Source organism: Anser brachyrhynchus (assembly GCF_964034855.1).
Source record: "Anser brachyrhynchus genome assembly, chromosome: 1".
Lineage (NCBI taxonomy): Eukaryota > Metazoa > Chordata > Aves > Anseriformes > Anatidae > Anser > Anser brachyrhynchus.
This window is the reverse complement of record NC_137694.1, coordinates 8,042,263-8,060,129: the sequence shown is the minus strand read 5'-3', so window position 1 is coordinate 8,060,129 and position 17,867 is coordinate 8,042,263. Positions and strand designations below refer to the sequence as shown.

General features: G+C 45.6%; 1 protein-coding gene across 1 annotated transcript in view; it reads right to left on the bottom strand.

Moving 5' to 3' along the window:
- ELAPOR2 (endosome-lysosome associated apoptosis and autophagy regulator family member 2) overlaps positions 1–17,867 on the bottom strand; it is a 102,743-nt gene that overhangs the window by 47,509 nt on the left and 37,367 nt on the right. The window contains exon 2 of the mRNA XM_080555335.1: positions 4,548–4,668. Within this exon, the coding sequence (XP_080411461.1) occupies positions 4,548–4,668 (121 nt within the window). The remainder of the gene's footprint in view (positions 1–4,547; positions 4,669–17,867) is intronic.

The following is a 17,867-nucleotide window of genomic DNA, read 5'->3' as shown; positions in this document are numbered from 1 at the left end:
AGACCTGTGGTAATTAAAAATGAACGAGACCAAATGAGTTAAGCACGCTGCTGATTGTCAAGAAGTAATGGAGTGATTCAGGCAGTCTGGATCCCACTGATGGAGGCTCTGCCTGCCACCTCCCCCAGCTCCATCCTCCGTGTGTGTACCAGACCTCCAAAAAGCCCTCAGTAAGCACCTGGAGAGGACATCTTAAACATGAAGCAGAGGAGAGCCATGAAGAGAAGCTTTAGGAGTAATAAACATTGCCTTTTTCCTAGCCAAGATCCTCGCTGCACATTTCATGCGTCTCTCTCCAGGATTTCTTGCAACTGTGATGTGCCGGTGTCAGGAGCATGACTCATCTCTGAGCAAACATGAGCATGAAGGAAAGAAAGAGCAAAACGAGGCCATTGAGGAGCATTGGCCAAGCAGTCATGGCCATTCCTGAAGGTAACACAGGCTGACACCAACATGGGGACTGAAAGTGGTGCTTGCTGCAGCCCCACAAGGCAAGGAGATCAGAAAGAGTGGCAGGAGTGAATTGTAGAAAGGTCATGTTGTCCCAGTGCATTGGAATTGAGCTTTTGTCCTGCAGAGCTACTTCTGCACCATCACCCCCACATCTGGGTCACGGGGCAGCAGCACTTCCTGCAGCATCAAAAATACCTGCCCTGTGAGGTTTCTTCTTTCCTCCTGCCTCCAATCTGTGTAGGAAAGATGAGGAGGGGAGCGCGGCAGGAAGAGATCGTGGGTCTTTATGCTGCTCTGTGCTCATGGCAAGGAAAAGGCAAAAATATCCTTCATCTTATACCCAGATTATAAAGCAGTCAAAATATGACAGTCCTTCCTACTCTGAACCCTGTGACTAATTCTCAGAGGGATCAGTCTTCTCTGCAGGTAAGCTCGGTTGATGTTATTTTTGAAAACCCAAAAAAGGTCTCGATCCTGACATGTTTTGGAGACTACAGCCATGCCAGGAAATGCTGGCAGTCGCTCTCAGTGGGTCACCGTCCGCTGTGCTTTGCAGGTCAGCATACGCTTCAAAATGCAGCAGAGCATGGAGATACCCAACCTAATTTTAAATGGGTTCACTTGAATGAAAAGGAGGAAAACACAACATCCTGAAAATGAGCACATCTTGAGACACCAACCGAGCTCCGTGCCACAGTTAGATTGCCCCAGATACGTGAAGCACCTGAGCTAATACATTTTTAGCAATCTCAAGTGTCTTTGCACTCCACTGGAGACCGCAGTCTAGACATATTTACAGAGATGATTGGAGACGTTTAACATATTGTGAAATTATCTTTCCAATTCCTAGTTCAGGCACAATTTAAACAGAACGACTGCTGAGCGTTTGGAAGCTGGAGAGGTTCACGCAGTATTCTCGGGATCCAAAATTTAATGACAGCCTGCAAGTCACTTCTGTTTTCAGGGAGGAGTAAAGATCAATAGCAGATATTCTCAAGCGGCAGACATTTCCAAATAGATGAAAACAACCGCAAACAAAACATCATGAAGTCAGCAGCAGTGGCAGATGTGTTCCAAAAAAACACATTCTCACCCAGATTCTTCCGTATCCACTGTGTCCTAGCTGCCAGCAGGGACCACTGAGGGCTTTGCCAACCTCCAGGAGACAAAAAAAGCTCTCAGAACTCATGCTGCTATACAGCTGCAAGGCTCTTTTAAGAGCAGAGACACAGTTGGCTCAGCTATATCTTAGGACTACTGGAACCCAGTCATACCTTCTAAAGATAACAGGTCTCCAAAGCTGGAAGTCACCCCACTTGTGGTGATGGTACTGTGGTCCACAGCTCTGTAGGCTGAAGGACTGAAAGAGAAACCCTTAAGGGAGTTCGGGACTCTACCAAACATCAGGAGGAATCCCAGTGTCAGGGTGCTCTGGCATAGGGTAGGATCTACAAGATGGAGCGGAATCTAAAGTGTAGAATGGACAGAAAGACTCATCTCAAAGCATGTGCCAAACTGACGGTATCTCTCAGTACTCCTTGGGATGAAAACACTAGGCCTATGAGAAAACATTTGGATATTTTGCTGTAAAATCCACCATGTTAGCCAAATCCAATGTAAGGGATGTAATGTAAGTCCAATGTAAGTCCCAGCGCACTCTGACAGTGGCTGACTGCTACCAACAGAATCATGTTTTCAGCCTGAAGGATTGGCTGCTCTTAAAGCAAGAGGTGAAAGACTAAGAGATGTGAAATCTAAAATGACTTTTCCAATCAGAATATAGCCAGACATTTCCTAAAGCCAGATAATATACTACAGGGGAAAAAAAAAAGAAAAAAAAAAAGACCTACATTAACTCTGCTGCACTCCCAAGAGCCCAGACAGCTGATATCTGAAGGATTCAGTAAAAAAAAAAAAAAAAAAAAAAAAGTCATCTATCCAATTGCTTCTCAAAGCAGTTGAATTGCCATGGGACTTAAAAGCACAGTACAAGGAGGAGAGGCATCTACTGAGATGAGTTTTCCAGTGAATTTAACAGAATCCTGTGTTTTGTATGTAATATCACAGCCAACCTACTGGGCAAAGCTTTCCTCTTGTCTAACAGGGTGCCAGAAATGGAGAAGCTGTTGTTATAAAACAGTTGAATTTCCCTTGGAAGTGATTTAAGACCAGGAAGGCATGGAAATAAGAGGAGAAGAAACGGGGTAAGTGCGCCATTTGTTGAAATCTGTACCAGAAAGCTGAGGAGAATGTAATGCTGCTGGACCTTAAACCATTTATCACAAGGTTTACAAAGAAATAGTGTGCATCAGAAAAAACGAGTTATGCCCAGGTACTTGAGAGTACACCAAAAGTGGTTGTGCATCAGAAGGGATAATGCTATCTGCTCCTTTAAAGTGCAGACAGCAAAAAGTAAGAGGCTTGAAGTACAAGGGAGACTCAACAGCAGGAAAAAAAAATAATAATAACAGGAGGGAAAATTAATAGGACAAAATATATAAGCAAGTATCTGGAGAGCTTGTGGGCTCTTTATCATCAGAGGTCCCTGGAAACAGCCCAGCAAACATCAGCCACAAATTATAAAGTCACAACTATTATAGCCATTTGAGCTAGGCCATAAATTAGGGGAACACTTGAGGTGCTTTCCAGTCCCATAGTTCTGTAATCGAATATCCTGCAGGTTTACATAGATCACACATGTAAAACCCCAGAAACAAAACGCAAGCACCAGGAATGACACAGGCAGCTTTTCAGCTGAGGCTTGCAGGTAGTCAGAAATCTTCCCATGGTCAACGCTGCTATAGGAAACATTTATGTGCCGTATGCTGGAGCATGTGCTGTAATGAAATGAACAATAAACCTTTACAGGAGGAGAGTCAGAAGTGAATAAAAAGTCATCTCTTCTACTGTAGTACTGAAAGGACACGGCCATCATTCCTTCCGTTTGTCAGATACAATGATTCATAGCCCCTGCTAGAAATTACTGAGAAAATAAAGCACTGCTAGGATCTGTGGTGAAGAGAATTGCTAGAGCAAGCAAGTGTGATGGGAAGGAGTATTCAGCCTGGGAAAGCTGCAAAAACAGCGAGGAAACAGTTCAAATGTGCTTGTAGAGCAGCAGTTTGCTTATGACCCCAGATGCCAAAAAGAAAAAAAAACAAAAAGGATCAAGTTCTATGAGAATACTCTGAGTTGTTAAAATATATAAATAAAATGCAAAAGCTTCATCATGAAAATAACACAGGACGATAAGACATTTACTATTAGTTATGGCATTAGCTTATCATCAGTTAAATAATGCAGGTGATGAAAGCATGGACACCATGCAGAAGTAATTTGGCCACTGCTCATCACCATTTTGGCCAGTACTAGAACTGAACTGGAGAGCTGCAGAACATTACAGAACATGAGAGGGGATCTTAAGTGTGGTAGACAGGGGGATTTGGCCAACCTCTTTTCAGTGGTCTGTGGGGACAGGACAAGGGACAATGGCCACAAAATGGAGCCCAGGAAGTTCCGCCCCAACATGCGAAAGAACTTCTTCGCAGTGAGGGTGACGGAGCCCTGGGACAGGCTGCCCAGGGAGGTTGTGGAGTCTCCTTCTCTGGAGATATTCAAGGCCCGTCTGGATGCCTACCTGGGCAGCCTGCTCTGGGGAACCTGCTTTGGCAGGGGGGTTGGACCCGATGATCTTTCAAGGTCCCTTCCAACCCCTACAATTCAGTGACTGTGATTACGGCAGCTCAAGACAAGCAACCACAACTGTTCAAGAGGTATTGCGATAGATGTGGCTTGTCTGTGAATTACCACACAGGGGTACCTGCAGCAGGTATTGACGAGTTTTACAACTCTGCTGCAAAGACAGTCCCTGCTCCATAGCTCCAAGAGACAAGGAGAGGGGCTGGAAGGGGATACACGAGAGACTCAGAAAGGAAAGACAACTCAGGGACACTTGGGACATCGGTGAAAGAACTAGGAAGAACCATATCACCTGCATCTCAAAGCCCTTCCATGGGACTTTGTTGTCGTCAGTGCCACACAGGGTAAATAGCACAAACACACAGAAATGGTCTGTAAAATGAAAAGTGACATACTGCATTCCTTCCCTTTCACGGGGTCGGGTAGTCCAGAGCACTCCACTGACGGATTCGGGACCGCCACCCTCCATCTGGAGCCACTGCTGTCGCACTCTGTGTACTCGAAGTGATAATCTGTCTGCAAGCAATTACAAAGAGTTTCAGTTTCATCATAACATTTGCATATTAAGCACATTAATCAAGACCGGGATTAGCAAACTCGGATATAATTAAACCAGAAAGGAAGTAGCTGCCGTGGAACATACTGTGCAGCACTGCCGCTGCTTTGATGATCACCGTGGATCATCACAGAGCAAGCACAAAGCGTGCCCAGAGCTGCGCTGCACAAATGTAAGGCAGAGGGGGTGGGATTTGCAAAAGCACTTGAGAGAGGAGACACAAATTCCAACAGAATTTTGTTTCCTAGTCTCTTAGAGCAGGATTGATCCCAAACCTCTAGCCATCAGTGTATCCGACCTACAGACACCTATCCTAACCTACGCTGCCCTAGAAGCATGTCCTCTGTGCACACAAGTATTACCTGGGGGCAATCTTTTCCTGTTCCTCCTATGACCCCTTGCAGCAGTGGCATGCCACGTGGTGGAGCACGGAGCAGAAGAAAGGGAATTAAATGGATAAGGGTACTTCCATGCTGACTCTGGTATAGATTAGTGCATCCCTGCAAATATTCAGCTGACTCACAAGAAGACTTTCAATTCTCATTTACTTACAGAAAACCAAACCATACCGAGATTAATATTTCTCCTATTGTTACCAGAGTTCTCCAGAGATATTTGGGTGTTAATAAAGTCCTACCTAAACATCAATAAAGCCTTTGATATTTAGCATCCAACTGCAAGTAATATTCTGATTGCTCTGGAATTAATATCTTTATGGTTCAATAAAAGTCTTTGTGGCTCAACTTATGGGTTAGAAACCTAACTAACAGCACACTGGAAACAAAAAATAGTTGGCTCAGAAATAAAGCAAAGCATAAGAAGATAGGATAAAACCTGCAGCCGTACGTGAAATATGATATACTGCACTCTGAACACCCTGAATATACTCAATTAAAATTTGCATTTTCCCTTTTTCATCTCATTATACAATCTTCAAGGAACAGAAAAAAATAGTCCTTAATCATTTTGGTACTGAAATCTGCCTATAAAGCAACCAGAATATATATGCAACATATCTGTAATAGATCCATCTCCTAGTTCATATCACATAAGAAAAAAATATCTATTAAATTAAATATGCAAGCCTGGAGTAAAGCAATGCAAAGGATATTTGCATTCTGAACCTGACACATGTTCAGACCTCTTTCTTTTTTCTATTTCATATCAGGTCAACTAAATTACAGAGAGCAGTTTGGTATCAACAATCCAGGTTGCTCTCAGAGCCACCCTCTGAAAATGCACTTTGCGGATGTCTCCCCAGCATGCTATCCCTTTGCAGCCAGGAAGGGGCTCTCAGAAGTGACGCAGCTAGCAAGGATGCATGGCACAGTGCAAAAACATCCCCTCTAATGGTATCTGAATGTAGATATATCACCTTAGAGTTGAAGCTCAGGACAGCAGCAAAATTATACGTAAAAATGTTGTTCTGCTCTCCTTCCAAATTCAGGTAGAAGAGTCAGGTCTCAATCTCTCCCCTACTTCCACGGACATCTCTCCAGCTTTAACCAGCCAGGTGAGGTTTCCAGGGGAGACGTACCCAAAACATGTCCTTCCCTGTGACCACCCCTGTGTGTGAGTCTCAAGGCTCACAAGGTAAGCTATGCAGCACAGCCTTGCTCTTAAACAAGCTCTTCCCATTGCCTTTGCCTACTACTTGCTTATTTCCTTTGTGGAAGAGATGGATTTTTTTAAAAAAACTTGTTTTCTAGCTGACTTTCAACTCAACTTTATGTCTGAAAACCACTCCATGGATTTTGCCATTCTTTTGCCAGGTGAATACATCTACATGAAGTTCAGGTTCAACTAAAAGACAGAGCATTTTGAGTTGCTTTAGCAGCCATGGTGACACCACCCTCAGCACCCAAAGTAGCTCAGATACATCCCTACGAGCTGAAAGCACGCCTTGGCTGCAGCAGACACATCCTCAAAGCCAATGTGACGTAGGTGAGCACTGGAAATCTCCCACTAACAGTGGCTTACCGGGCTCAGGGTTTCTAATCTGCCTCAGCAATCGGAGCTTCCAAATATAGCAGGTTGGTAGAGGAGGCCTCTCAGCGTCATGGGGCGCTACAGCTCCTTTGCATCTCACTGAAAAGCACAGTTTCACTCTGCTGGGATCTCTTCTCCTCCCTGATTGAGAAATTTCTTTACCCACCACTTCTCAGAAATGAATTTCACAGCAAATCTGCTGCCAGATGTTATCTGCTGCCAGCTATTACTCTGTTTTTGCTTTCAACGTGTTTTTGTTTTTTTTTTTCCTACTATCATCCAGCTATATAGTATCTTTAAATTTGGCCATGGGCCTGTTTAATTTTAACAAGTCTGACTGCTTTATTACTTTTCTGGGCTTGGCCTTAATAATCTAAACATGTCCCTCCCCCAGTTCAGCTGTTATTTCCTATTACATTTCCTATTTTGTTGCTTAAAGTTCCTGGGATTTGGCTAAACTGGTTTGAATTTCAGTCCCAAAGTGTACATTTTCATAGGAAAATGTCTCTCAGAACTGACAAACAACGTCCCATATGGGTTTAAAAAAAAAAAAAAAAAGATAATTTTCTAAATGGAAAATTGACGCTCTTCCAAGAAGCTGCTCAGAATCAATGTGTAGTCCTCAGCATTAAATTTCAAATGAAAGGTTAATAGTAACCTGAAAAGGGCCTCCAAAAATAGACAAGAACATTTGTTTTACTCTGTGCTGTATTTTACCTCATTGTTCTTGGAAAATTAGTGAAATCACACGTGCACTTGTATGAAAAGCTGTTAGAAAAGACGCTGATGTACATATGCTCCCTTTGAAGGACACTGCCTCCCAGAAAAATGCCGTCGTGCATGCACATGACATGAAAGGGATGGTGAACTGGTCACAGCTCTGCCAGAGGGAGAAAAAATAGCAGAATTGGTCCAGCGTGCTCTGTTCATAAAGCATCAATACCAAATCGATGGTTGAGCCTGCCACCCTCACGTGCTTCCCATGCAAAAGCCCTGCAGCCAGGGCACCCACACCTCCTGCCCTGCAGGCACAGCTCCATGGCCCTGCTTTGGCCACCAGACCCACTGGTGTATTGGGTTTACATGGCAGGGTTTTGGTAGCTGCTGGTGTACCACAGCGGAGCAGATCTCCGCGCTGCAGCCCGTGGAGGAGCCCCCGGTGGAGCAGGTGGATGTGGCCTGGAGGAGGCTGCGGCCCATGGAGAGCCCCCGCAGGAGCAGGCCCCGGGCCGGAGCTGCAGCCCGTGGAGAGGAGCCCAGGCAGGAGCAGGGGGGCTGGGGGGAGCTGCCGCCCCTGGGGGACCCGTGCTGGAGCAGTTTGCTCCTGGGGGATGGACCCCATGGTACGGAGCCGTGTGGGAGCAGTTCTTGAAGAGCTGCTGCCTGTGGGCAGCCCCCGCAGACTCAGTTCAGGAAGGACGGCATCCCGTGGGAGGGACCCCACGTGAAGCAGGGGCAGAGAGGGACTGTGAAGGAGCAGCGAAACAAAGCATCAGGGACTGACCGCAGCCCCCATTCCCCATTCCCCTGCGCCACTTGGAGGGAGCAGGTGGAAGAGGGTGGTTGGGGGAAGGTGGTTTTCATCTGCTTTTAGTTTCTCACTGCTCTAGCCTGTTAGTAATAGGCAATAAATTACTTTAATCTCCCTACGCTGAGTTTGTTTTGCCTGTGACGGTAATTGTCGAGTGATCTCCCTGTCCTTATCTCAACCCTTGAGCCCTTTCCATCGTATATCCTCCCCCTTTCCCTGTGAGGAGGGGGAGTAAGAGAGCGGTTGTTGTGGATCTCAGCTGCCCAGCTGGGTCAAACCACCACTGACCTGGTGCACATGGTGCTCCATATCTCCAGAGCAGGCCTCTGTGTGTGAGCTAGTCACCTCATGGTCCTTTACAACAGCTGACAGACAGGCATCGCTACCATCTCTTTTCAAAAAGTAAAGGCCTATTTCAGGGTCTCTCTGAAACTCTGTAAGTATCGTTTTCCTCTACTTTAACTGAAGAGCTTTCTCCTGAAGAAACCCCTGTAGAACTGAGCTTTCTCCATGACAAGGAGAAACAGCCACCTCAATATATTCCTGTTCTTCTGCCCCAATTTTCTAATTCCCTCCTTTCAGCTAGACGGGAGCTGCCCTATTGCCTTTCCCACTTAATCAGAACTGAAGGGCAGAGAGGGCACAAACCCTTACAACCAGTTCCTGATGCACTGAACATTTGATCCGGGTAGGAACAATGGATGAAGACCAGGAGCAATAAACATTTACCTTCTCTGTTATGAATTATAATAGCAAGTGTGTCTTTGCAATTTAATATCTTGCTCTGCTTGTGTTGTTCTCCAACCACAGATGTCAACAAACCAAACAAAAAAAAAAAAAGCAGCTTCTACCATACCTGCCAAATATTACTAAACAATAGTTGTCAGATCTGTCACTTATTCCTTCCCTGAACTTGCACTGCTTGTTCCACTGATACTTTTGCTTAACCCGATTAACTGCACACAATGCTATTAAAAGATATTGTTTGCCAAAAGGAGCACCTGTAATCTTTACAGACCCATGTGCTACCTATATTTATATGTACAATAGGGATTGGCCACGTCTTAAAAAAAAAAAAAAAAGGCAAGAAAACAGCAACATCACACAAATAAAAGCCTCTTTAAGGAAAGAATGAATTCAGCAGCAGATAAGATGGGAGCCCGACCCCATCGAGTGCGCTTGCGATCCCCCCAGACTAATCACAGTGAAGAGGAGACAACACTTTCACTTTCCTTGTACTCCAGGACATGATATCCCAAGGGATACAGAAGCATGTCTCTCTCTGCCTGCTGGGTTGGAGCAGATACCACGGCTGTGCTTCCCCACATTTGGCCTCCATAACGTTAACACATTCAGGGACCAAGCACTCAACACTTTGAGACTACTCTAGTGTTTCAAGGGCTGCCCATCACTCACCTGTCCTAATTCAGGCTTTGAAAGAGGAGATACAAATTCCCATTTCTTATTAGTTTAGGGCATCTACCCCATCCTCCTCTTTTACTGCACTCCTTATTTCTAATTATTTCCTCTGGCATCAAAGAGTATTCCTGCCCCCCTCCCATGCTCCTATCATCCCGAGGCCATCAGTGAGCAGCACACCCTCCATCAGCAGGGCTCTGCCTCACCTCTCATTTGGAGTTAATGCCCAGCTCTAAGCTTCTCCTGAATGTATAAACATTCCTCCTTAATCTCCTCTGACATTACATATATTAGTGCTTTTTAGCTGAAAACTTGAGCTGGGCTTTTAATTATTTCCAACTTTATTCCTAAATCCCCAAATTCCTCAAGTCATTTCTGTATATTCTCGTCACACTTCTCTTTCTGGACTCCCAATTTATTTGTGGCTTTCTTGGCAGTGAGAAACCCAACCCTAATTGCATTACTTAGAACCCCACAAGGCAGCTGCAGATATTCAGACTTTCTGAAAATCAGCTTATTTGCATCTTGAGCCTAATTCAAACACCAGGTTTCAACCACCAGAAGCACAGGTTGAAACGCTGCCAAAGCCATCTGCAAAGTAACGATTAACTGAAGAGGTTTACTGAATGAAAGCCAAAATTCAGCAAAAATATATCATCAATATTTGTGAGGAATCGGAATAAATGACATTTTAGGTGAGTTTGTATGTAACTTGTTTAAACATAATTTCCAGGATTCTTATGCAAAATCATTAAAACAAATGGCCAGTGATCAGAGTGAGCTGCAGCAGGCAGACCTTTGAAGAACGGTAGGGTTCAGGGAGCCGTGAGCAGCTCCATCAGCAGAAGGAGGACAAAGACAACCCTTGTCAATGTTTAGAAACAAACAGCTGATATAAAAGTGTTTGGATGAATATTGTGTCCATGAGAAAGGTACCGAGCTCTCACACGAACCAGGTCAAAGGACTTGTCTTGCCCTTGGCCAACTGATGCCACCAGAGAGAGGAGGTGCTTCCAGTGCATCTCAGATGTCCGGCATCTAGCAGGGCACACACTGTGCTTGTTTCTCCCTCCAGAGCTGGAGGAGCTAGCTGGCCTAGCTTAGACACAGATATTTCCACACAACCATCTGAGGTTAGGTGAGACAAGTCCTTCCCTCTGTGCCTCTGCACCCAGCTGTGACATGCTGGGCTGTCATTTCAGTCCTGAATGTAGAGGTGCAGCCTCTGACCAACCCCTCAGTCCCACCCCTTAACAGAGCCTCCTAGAAATGCTTACCACAGAAGTAATGTGACATTACTTTTGCAGAGCTTCAAAGCAAGAGATAGCAGGGCTGGAAGGGTACTTCCAAAGCCATTTAGTCCATCTTCTTGTCCCCATACACAAGCCATTCCTGACATAAGATTTCCTAACCTCTCAGAGAACCTCCAGTGATGGATGTTAATTAACTTCCCAGAGTAAAGCTCACAGATACCACATAGATAAAACGATGCTAATGCACCTGGGCCATTCATCAGGCAGCTAATGAAACGGTTATCATCATCAAGGACGTTGAGCACAAGAGCTAGGAGCAAGATATAGGGGAGAAGGGTTTATTTACTGATATATATATATATACACTGATACTATATATATATACTGATATATATATATTACTTTTTACAGCCCAGAAGGCTGGCAGTACCATTAAACACTTAAACACACTCAGAGAGTGTGGCTGGCCGCTCCAGGAAACTTCATTTACTACCCCATGCAGATGGTTTGTTAAGGACAGTGCATTCCCACACAACACAGCATCACCAGGACAGAACTTCACAGCTGTACTTTGAGCAGCGTCTCCTCATGGCTTTCAACCACCCTCACTCTCACAGAAACCAGTGGAGGTTTCACCAGCCTCAGCATGCACCAGGCAGGGTCAGACACCATCGTCTTTCAGCAGAGATGGTGTGTTCTTCACTCTGACATTTCTTCAGCCTTTGCCAAATCCCTTTCAGCAGCAGTTCAGTAACGAGCAGGAGTTTTTATTATCATTATCTCATTTATCCTTTCAGTGACCATTTGCAGTCTGAAAAGGTCAGGTCAGCCAGCAGCCCTTTGATTGAAAAATTTATTTTCCTTTTAGACAAAGCTTCACAAGCAAGCTGTGTGCAGCACCGGCCCAGCCATCTTTGAAAACATCTGGGATTATTTATTTTTGCAACCTGGAGAGACAAGTAATTCATAGTAAAACAGTGGTTCTTTCATCCAGGGCCTCATCTGTTGCCCAGTTAAGTCAATAAAAGATATCCATTGACTTCAAAGGACAACGGGATGAGCCACAGTCGATCAGCTCAAGTACTCATAACCCTAAGCATTAAATAGCAGGTGATGGGCATTGCCATCTTTGCAAGTAAAACTCAAGAAAAAGCAAACCATTTGCTTTTTAATAATAGGATAATTTTAAGATTATCCCATTGCATTTCACAGGTGGGGATACCAAATACAGAATTCTAGAGGTTGGTGCAAAATGGCCCTGGAAAAGGTTAGTTTCAGCCAGACGAGCTCTGTGGAGGCTTCTCCAGTGAGAGCTTAATAACAGTAATGGGAACAGAGTAGTTTGCCTCCCCCAGCCCAGGTTTCTCCTCCTCCCTTGTGCCAGCACTACTACTTGTGCTTAGAAGAACCCAATCCATCAGAAAGTCATTCTTTTTCACCAGCTCTCACTCAGAACAGCTCCCTCAACCCATTCATCACATGGTTGTGTGAGTGCTACTGCAAGCACAGAGCAGGAAGTGGCAATGGGTGGCCAAGGTGGAAAGACGAAAAGAGAAAGAGCAGCAGAGGAAACATCTCCCAGACACACAACTGCGTGTCATCTGTGACTCCTTTATTCCTCCCAACGTGAGACCTCATTTCCTCACACCTCTTCTGTGAGAGGTGGCTGCCCTGCCACCTGCTCCTATGACTGCAGATCTTATTCCTCAAGAAGCAAAACACCCTGGTCCCAGCCACCGGGAAGGAAATTGCAAAAGCCACAGAGCAGTCTAATGAATATGGAAATTAAAACAGTCTCTAAGTATACACATTCCCACAGCCACTCAACAGAATTTCCAAATTCTGTTTCCAAATTTCCTGGTTCATAGCAACAAAACTTTACAAATCTTCATCAAAAAGAGACTTGTTAATGCCAATCAGGCCATAAAAATAACGCGTTAAAGAGTAAAATCATATTTCAACTGCATCTTTGGTGAAACACTCACTCCTGCTTTTTTTCCCACCTTCTTTACATAAAGTAACTTCCAGGAAAACCTTCATCAAGAAACTCAGACATGATATATGAGTTTGTAAGGCATCGTAAGGCTTAAAATACTAGTTTCCTAATGGAGAAAGTACGAGTTAAACATTCCCACCCTGTTCCAATTCCTGCCCATATCTTGGATCATTCAGCAGTGCAGGAGTGAGGGCTGTAGACACGCCTCAGATAAGGCAGGTGAGATGAAAGTAGCAAGTGACACCTTCAATGAATGCTAGGACAACTAAGCCTTGGCAAACAGGAGGATTAAGGCCCTTTTATAAAGCATAGACTGTTTAATTTGTACCAGAGGCATGGGTCCTCCTCCTTGATCAACTGCTGGCTTGCTGTGGAGTCTCAGAGAAGTTCCCTCACCAGCCTGCCCCACAAGTAGAATCTCACTTTGCATGTCTGGAGATGGCACACTTCTCTGCAGATGTTCTGGGGAGTCAGACCATATTTTTGAGTGCCTTACTTAATGTCAAATTATAAAATAAATCAGGAGTGGCATCCAGGAACTGGGTCGTTAAACAGATACTGCTTCTTACTCTACCAGGTAATAGCAAAAATGCAACACTTCTAAATTAACTAATATATTGCCACGGCATTTCATCCACTGTCTGCATAGCTTCAGACGAACAAAAGGCTTGGAGCATTTATTTTCTTTACATTTTAGGCTCTATAATAGGCCAGTTTCAGGAGCCTTGAACAGGACACCTCTGTAAAATCAGAGCTTGTGAAACCCACAGGTTAATAACCTGTCCCTGTCACTCTGACAGGTGATGCCATGTATGAGAGCTGCCAAACACCCACCGAAAAGGGCATAAATTGTCAAACAGAATAGACAGAAAGCAGCAAAAGCATCCCCCTCTTTCACCACCAACATATCTCTGTCATCGTCTGACACAAGAATCCACCTCTGTAGGCTGAAGGGATGTTCCCCACAGCTGTTCGCTTTTGGGCTCCACTGCCCAGGACTATGAAAAACCGTGCTGGTTTACCCATGAAATAAACCATGGTTTTACAATGCGATGTCAGTCAAGAAAGAGTAGATCAAGGATCAGAGAAAACATTTGGGCCCTACTCTCAGGTAGGACCTGCAGATGCAGGACTGGATCAAGGAGTTCCAACTTCTCATAGGAAAACTTTGTGTAGCATCCGTCCCTACGTGTCCTACAACGTCACCAAACTTTTCAGCTGGAAGCTAACCGCCTCAAGGGTGACACAACTTTCCTGGGTCACGAATAAATTTAAACGATGGCGTGAAACTGCCTGGCGTGTTTCCAGCAGCAGGGGTAGAAGAGAAAAGAGAGAGACGCGTTCGATACTCAGAGCTTCCGCTGGGAGGAAAATCCGCTAGACATGATCAATTAATTCGTTGTAATAAAGAGCGCTGTAACCTGCCATCGATCATTTTTGTCCTAGGCTTTGCATCTGATGGATTTCTAATATATGCGTGTGCCAGGGGACTGGAAGGAATACTACTCCGTGAGTCTTTTAATTGGCTTTTTTAACTGTAAACCATCAGATTATTTTGTTAACAAGCCGGCGACGTGTTAACGATCTGATGGCATTAAATTTAGGGCTGTTGTTTAGGTAGGGCCTCCAAGGTGCACTAAATGCGAACAGATAAATAAACAGCCACCTTTAACTAGCGTGTGGGCACACACACACACTGATGTGCATTTTCATACACACACACACACAAACTCACACGAGGGTGATTCTGTCTCCATCCAACTCACAGGCTTCAGCTCTCCTGTGCTGACAAAGCTGAGCAGATCTCTGCTGCCTCCAGTAAAGCTACACTGATTCATGCCAGCAGAGACTCAAGATTCTTGTTTATCTCTTCGCAGGAAGACAAAAGGTCATTAAAGATAACACGGAGGTCTCAGGTGAAGCACACTGCTGCTCCGCAGGACTCCCCAAACACACAGCCACAACTGCAGCTTTTTGTCTCTGCTTTCAAACCCGTCCAGCAATGCCAGCTAATTAGGTGCTGCAGAAGTAACTTTCATCTTCCACCTGTGTGCTGATGACTAATTGCATTCACAAAGCAGTTCCAAGCACGCCAGTAAATCCCACCATGGACTAGCATCGGGAGACCCTTTAGCAGACAGACAGGATGGGATTGTCCCCACAAGGACACGGTCAGCAAGGCTGGAAGAGCATGGACCTGATGTCCTTCCCTGTCTTGGAATTAAAAATAAATAAATAAATAAAAATACTTGAAGGCAGAAATTGCTCCTTCCATGATGCAACAGCTTGCTCCAGCTGGGGCCATGGGCACACACATGATGGGGTCCTACTGTGGTTCCTCGAGATCTGTGGCATAGGCATGTCAAGGCAATGCCCACAGTGCTCTGGAGGAGGGTTGTATTGAAATTCTGCCTTCTTGGCTTGCTCACATGCACTGAAACCCCACAGCAAAATCCACGGATGGATTCCCTCCCAGGCTGTGACAAACCCATTTCCCTTATTCCCTCCTTCCCCAGATGCTTCTGTGCTGTGTTACATATCACTGAAGCGCTAGGGCTCTGGGAAGAATATTAACATTAAATATAAATATAGGCACTACAACCAAAGCCATCTGTTCTTTTCTCTTGGTTACAAATCTTTTCGCCTCATCCTGCACTACCCCAGCCTCGCGCTTCCCTCCTGCAGCCTCTGCTGGGGCTGTCTCTGCAGCATCCCGACAAATATGAACATCTTTCCGAAATGGGAACACAAACCTGGTGACTCCAATTACCTCTACCCAGGGATTGGGATCAGCCTGATGAGGGATTACCAACAGCAAGGAAACCGGTTTCTGTGCCCGTAAGGTCTGCAGGGCTGGATGTGGAGCACCCTGATGGATGTGGAGGGGGAAACGCATCGCCCCGCAATGCAACCGCCCGCTCACAGCGCTCAGCGCTCCAGTCTGTGCTTAACCTCAGCCTTTTGGTAAGATAAAAGGTGTGCTTCAAGCGTGTGCTGCTCTGAATTTGGGTGGTTGCCAGCAGAAGGATGCCTGAACTTGGCCTGAGAAAAGTGCAGGTCTCTGGGGAGCTGACAGGGATTTAGGTGCCCGAGAACCACAGGAGGACAGGAACGTAACTCAGGACGGAGCAGAAAGGCATTAGACCTGCATGGTAAACTGGGAGCCAAGGAATCAAGGAGCGACCTAAGGCTCTTCCCCTTCATTTAAGACGGTGACCTAAAGCTCCAGCTCAAACAGCTGCAGTAATACTTCCCTGCATAATCGCTTTTCCCTCTTTCACTATTTCTCTTTCATATTCCCACGCAAAACTCCCAGGGGAGAAGGTCACAAAAAGATTTGGACAGTTTTCAGCACGCAGAGCAGGATGAACAATTTTACAAGTACTTCCCTGGGCTGCTGACAACTTTTTTCCCTCCCTCTCCACCTTCGAGACACCGATGGTTTTCCAGCCTCATGCCCTTGCCAAGGAGACCCAGCTCAGCCCCCTGCAGGTGCCAGCCCTCCCACCTTGTCCCTTGCTGCCACCCCTACGCAGGGGGGCCGAGCTGCTGGGACCTGCCCCAGGCAGGAACAATAGCGCAGGAAAACTGCTCAGTTCCTCTCCACGTAGCACGGAGGAAGAGAGCCGAAATGCAGCCCTCAGAAAACAAAAGTTCAATCAGTCAAGGTTTTAAATAGAAACAAGCCTGCGCCGACTGCTGCAACAGAGCGCAGGAGAAGCTGCACGGGTCTGACCGCATGCAGAGCTAAAGCAGGCACATTTTTATTCCTGGGGCTGCAGAATTTGCATCCAATTCCTTTTAAATTTATCAGGTGTTTTCCCTGCATAAGAAAGTAAATAAGCATTATTTATTCTGAATCATTAAACTCCTTGCTTTACAAGGATTTACAGGGCTGAAGGCTCGGTCTCGCAGCACTGTTCCAGGCCACCAGTGATGGATGCTCAGACTCGACCTCTTCACATTGTCCCGTGGGACAGCTGGGGAAGGAGCTGCAGGGCCAGCACCTCAATGCTAAAACAGACAGAAATCAACCCAAAAAGTACCAGAGGCAGAATTCAAAGCAAGGCTAAAATCACAAGGAAAGGGCAAACCTACCTCTCTCCCCATAACTGGAGCATCACCTCAGGGCACGATGAAAGACTGAAATATGTGCTTGAGTCAGTCTCCAGCAAGCAAAGGTTTTGTAAGCCTGCTTGAAGTTCAGCAGGTGAGCTCCTGACCGACACACTGCACACACGTTCATGTTCCCCCAGCCTGCTGCAAATTCCTGTCCTAAGCAGCATCTGGCTGCAGGGGCTCCTCTTCACACCCTAACTTGAAAAAGTGAAATTCTGAAGTGGTGGCCATGCCATGCCCAAATATTCATTCATTTGAATGAGTGAGTACAGTATTGACGTCAATATCCACAGCTTCTGAGACTTTAAATGAAAAAAATATGAAAAATCTTATAATTCAATGATTAATGTACTTCTGCTTTCTCATGATACAGAATACCAAGGCATGTTTTGGGATATCTGCTGTATTTATCCTCATAGCACCTTCCTGGGGAAGAGGAGTGTTGTTATCCCCAGTTTGACACTGCACAGGAGCTCAGGCCCAGGATGTTTAGGCCCATATTTGCAAAAGGTATTTAAAAGCCTTGCTCCTTAGCCAGGTACCACTTGTCACTACAGCTGAGCTCCCGACCAGCTCTGAGGGATGCCCCAAGTGCTGGGATGAGGTGGCACATGGGAAAATTGAATGCAGGTCTCCTGAGGGTCTAAAGACGGAATTAATCTCCTCCTTAAGAGCATCCTAAATCTGTAGTGTGGAAGAGAGGGGCTTCCACAGCTGGAGGAAACCTCATGGAGTAGCCCCTGCTATGGCAATCCCGACCAGCACCTTAGCAGAGCTCCACGAAGGAGCAAGCCAGGAGCAATTGGCCCCATTTCTGCAGCTCTGCAAAGCTTTCCTGATCACCCATTTGTC